The sequence below is a fragment of the Anopheles cruzii genome, unplaced genomic scaffold, assembly GCF_943734635.1.
Source record: "Anopheles cruzii unplaced genomic scaffold, idAnoCruzAS_RS32_06 scaffold01616_ctg1, whole genome shotgun sequence".
NCBI classification, from domain to species: domain Eukaryota; kingdom Metazoa; phylum Arthropoda; class Insecta; order Diptera; family Culicidae; genus Anopheles; species Anopheles cruzii.
The window spans coordinates 1-4719 of record NW_026455201.1 but is presented as its reverse complement, the minus strand read 5'-3'; the positions used below and the strand labels follow the sequence as shown (position 1 = coordinate 4719).

At 59.0% G+C, this 4719-nt stretch overlaps 1 protein-coding gene across 1 annotated transcript; it reads left to right on the top strand.

The window, feature by feature from the left end:
* Positions 1-3: 3 nt before the first annotated feature.
* On the top strand, positions 4-3717 carry LOC128276574 (toll-like receptor Tollo; the record flags this gene model as incomplete). The annotated part of the gene is made up of 1 exon (XM_053015030.1): positions 4-3717. A coding segment is annotated over one exon (3714 nt), but the record flags the coding sequence as incomplete, so codon positions are not given.
* Between the last annotated feature and the right edge of the window lie 1002 nt (positions 3718-4719).

Sequence of the window (4719 nt, the reverse complement as noted above, 5' to 3'; positions counted from 1 at the left end):
CTCAAGATCGAGTACTGCAAGATTAAGTACGTGCCTTCGATGGTGCTATCGACGTTGCGCGACCTCCAGTCGCTGTCGCTGCGCACCCACAACACCGACTGGTCCGCGATGAACATGGAGTTCCACCCGGAGAGCTTCCGCGGGTTGACCGAGCTGAAGCGGCTCGATCTGGCCGACAACAACATCTGGTCGCTGCCGACGGACGTGTTCTGTCCGCTGTTCACGCTGCGGTACCTCAACCTCACGCGCAACCGGCTGACGGACGTGTCGCAGCTCGGGTTCTCCGACTGGGGCAACGGGCCCACGGCCCCCGGGAAGGCCTGCAACACCGTGCTGGAGGTTCTCGATCTGTCCCACAACGATCTCCTGTCCCTGCCGGACAACGGGCTGTCCTCGCTTCGGTCGCTCAGTGTGCTGATGCTTCAGGACAACCTCCTGACGGCCCTAGCCGACCGGTCCTTCGTTGGGCTCGGATCGCTGAAGGTCCTCAACATGTCCAGCAACAAGCTGGTGGCTTTGCCGCCCGAGACGTTTCAGTCGACTCGGGAACTGCGCGAGATCTACCTTCAGAACAACTCCCTGTCCGTGTTGGCCCCAGGTCTGCTGGAGGGACTGGACTGGCTCGAGATCCTGGACCTGTCCCACAACGAGCTCACGTCCGAGTGGATCAACCGGGACACGTTCGCCGGGCTGAAGCGGCTCGTGGTGCTCGAGATTAGCCACAACGCGCTGACCAAGATCGATCGGCACGTGTTCCGGGAGCTGTACAGTCTGCAGATTCTCAATCTGGGTGCGAATCGGATCGAGTCGATCGCAGACAACGCGTTCAGCGACCTGAAGAACCTGGTCGCCCTGACGCTGTCCCACAATCGGTTGAAGCGCATCGAACAGCACCACTTTTCCGAGCTGTACGTGCTGAACCAGCTGTACGTCGCGTCGAACGTCATCGAGTCAATCCACGGCCGGGCGCTCGAGAATCTGACCAACCTGAACGACCTCAACCTCAATGACAACCGGCTGAAGGAGATCCCGGAGGGGTTGGGTAAGCTGCGGTTCCTGAAATCGCTCGACGTGGGCAAGAACCACATCAGCACGGTGAACAACGCGTCGTTCGAGGGCCTCGAGCAGCTGCTTGGCCTCCGGTTGGTCGAGAACCGGATCACCAACATTTCGCGGGATGCCTTCGTGACCCTTTCGTCCCTACACGTGCTCAATCTCGCCTCGAACCAGATCCGGCACATTGACCAGTCGGCGTTCAGCTCGAATCCGACTCTGCGTGCCATCCGGCTGGATGCGAACGAGCTGGAGGACATTAGCGGAGTGTTTACGTCACTCCCGGCGCTGGTGTTCCTGAACGTGTCGGACAACCAGATCCGCATCTTCGACTACTCGCACTTCCCGACGTCGCTCGAGTGGCTCGATATGCACCAGAACAACATCAGCGAGCTGGGCAACTATTACGACCTGAACAATCTGCAGATCAAGATGCTGGACGTGTCGTTCAACCGGCTGACGGCGGTCGACGCCAAATCGATCCCGGACAGCATCGAGACGCTGTTCCTCAACAACAACATGCTGGAGACGGTGGCCGCCGGTACGTTCCTCAGCAAGCGCAATCTCGAGAAGGTGGTCCTGTACGGGAACTACATCCGCAAACTGGAGATTGGCGCCCTGGCATTGACCCGTGTCGGTGACGACCGGGAAGTGCCGCTGTTTTATCTGAGCGACAATCCAATTCACTGCGACTGCACGATGGAGTGGCTCCAGGGGATCAACAAGCTGGCGCACCTACGGCAGCACCCGCGCGTCATGGACCTGGACACGGTCATGTGTACGATGGAGCACGAGCGGGGTGCCAGCATTCGGCCGCTGATGGACCTGAACGCGAACGACTTCCTGTGCCGGTACGAGACGCACTGTTTCGCCACCTGCCACTGCTGTGACTTTGACGCGTGCGACTGCAAGATGACGTGTCCGGAGCGGTGCAGCTGCTACCACGACCACACGTGGAAGACCAACATCGTGGACTGTGGGGCGGCCGATTACACCGAGGTACCGGAGCACATCCCGATGGACGCGTCCACCATCTATCTGGATGGGAACGAACTGCAGCAGCTCGGGAGCCATCAATTTATTGGCAAGAAGAAGCTGGAAGTCCTTTACCTGAACGGGAGCAACATCCGGAACGTGCACAACCGCACGTTTAGCGGGGTACCGAGTCTGCGGGTTCTCCACCTGGAGAGCAACTTCCTGCCGGAACTGCGGGGCTACGAGTTCGATCAGTTGACCAACCTGAACGAGCTGTACCTGGACGGGAACGCGATCGGGTTCGTCGGGGAGCGAACGTTCGAAAGTCTGCGCTTCCTGGAGGTGGTCGATTTGAGTGGTAATCGAATCAGCGAGTTCCGGCCGTGGCAGGCGTTTGCGGCGGCCCGCGAAACCGGCTCCCTGACACGGGTTTCGCTCGGTGGGGCTAGGTGGCGCTGTGACTGCGAGTCGCTCCGTCGGCTCCAGCGCTGGATCCGTGAGGTCACTGGGGACTTCGACCTGAGCCGTATGGTCTGCACCGACAGCCGGGTGGTGGCCGATGCACTCGGGAGCTGCGAGAACCGCCTGGACTACGAGGTTGCGGGGGGTGTTGGAGTTGGCGTTGGTGTCGGAGACGAGGATGGAGCCCCGCCGACCGTGCACCGGACGGTCCTGATGGGTCACGGTCTGATCGGAGGCGGGTACGTCCCATTGTTGGCCGCGGTCGTCGTTGCCATCATCGGCACGGCCCTTATCGTGGCGCTGGCCTGCGTGTTCCGTCAGGACGTGAGGCTGTGGGCTCACGCCCGGTATGGGGTGCGCCTGGTGAAGGACCCGATCATCGTGGCGAGCAAGGAGGACACGGACAAACTGTACGACAGCTACGTGGTTTACAGTGTCCACGACAACGAGTTCGTTGGGCGGCTTCTCGGCGCCGAGCTGCAGCTCTACGGATACTCCGTGTGTCTCCACCATCGCGACGTCCATCCGGGCGCATTCCTAGCCGACTCGCTCCAGAGTGCAGCGGACGCAGCCCGCAAGGTGATCCTGGTGGTCTCGATGAACTTCCTTCAGAACGAGTGGTCCCAACCACAGTTCCGGGTGGCGCTCCAGTCCGTCATCGAGAACGTGCGGCCGGCTTATCGGCGGCACAAGATTGTGATCGTGCTGACGGCCCCGGTCGAGATTGTGGCCCTCGATCCGATCATGAACCTGCTGATCCGCACCTGCACCGTGGCGTGCTGGGGGGAGCGCAAGTTCTGGGACAAGCTGCGGTACGCGCTGCCGGACGTCAGCAAGGACCGGACGCCGAAGAAGCTGGGTGACATCACGCGCAGCCCCAATCTGCGCTACACGCCCGCCCCGACGTCGCTCGATCAGTGGTGCAAGATCCAAAGCCCCTCGCTGGGGGGCTGCCAGGGTGACGCGGCGGCCATGATGCCGGGCGGTGGTCCCGGGCACATCATCGCACCGGCCCCGCCCGGGTCGGTGGCCATCCCGCAGAGCACACCGTCGCAGAGCACCTGCAACACGGAGGACGAATCGTCGTCCGCGTCATCGCAGCACTACGAAGCCCCGATGAGTCAGCACTACAACATGAGCCGCTCCAGTGCCTCGCTCGGGCACGTGTACTCCACGATACCCGAGACGCCCCAGATGGGTCGCAACGGCAGAGCTTATTTCGTGTAATGGGGAGGACGAATCCCCCCCCGAGGGATAAAGCGATAGAAGATGTCGGAGATGGGACGGTGTTTAGTCTAGGCAATTCCCAATTCTCCCACAAGAACCGCACACACACCCGAGTTGACCCGGGACCCGGGGTCGGTGTGTGTGTGGAGACTGCTGTAAATAGGACTACGTCCAACAACAAACAGATGAACAAGTTACTAAACGCACTAAGTTAGGCTTGCCGATAAGTTACACACAGACCCCTAATTATATATGGTATATATATCTTCATAGTCAGAAGAAGCGAGTTGTTGAGACCACAGAGATGTGCGTGTCCACTGATGGCGCACAGGAACGGCAGCAGTCAATTTTGTTGATTTTAAGTTTCTCGACTTAGGACTTAGATATGAGGCGAAGACACGAGGCACAAGTCGCAGGATGAGCTCTACTGTTGCCTGGGGGTCACAACACTTCTCGGTAGTTAGTGTCGATCGATCGTGATCCTGTTTGATCCTGGGCTGGGGCCGCCGCCCCCCGTGTATGTTATTCCGTTCCACGCCTCAACTAGCTCTCATTTGCCAAATAGTTTTCCACACGTGAGGAGATCCCGATTTTCATTTGTCTAGTAGGCTTAAGGAACTTCGAAAAGGACAGTAACGACACGACACGATGCGCATTAGAACGTGTATGACCTATGACTTAAATATGATCGTGATACTAGTTTTTATGTACGGCCTTCTCACCACCACCCACCCAATCCTTGTCGCGCTGGGGGTCCGTCCCTACCACCCCGTCTCGTGGTGTGTGTTGGAGGGCTTAGTGGGCGATCGATCAATTTGCCCAAAATTATTCTTAATTGGATTGGATTGAGGAAGCTTCGGAGCGCGCGGAAATTAATGCGATACCCAATAGAGGAACCCTCCAATAGGGAACTCGAAAACCGAAATCGAATCGAAGAGGAGGTGGAGAAGGCCTAACGCACCTCGCGATAATCACAGGTAGACCCACCCGGAGGGAAAATTA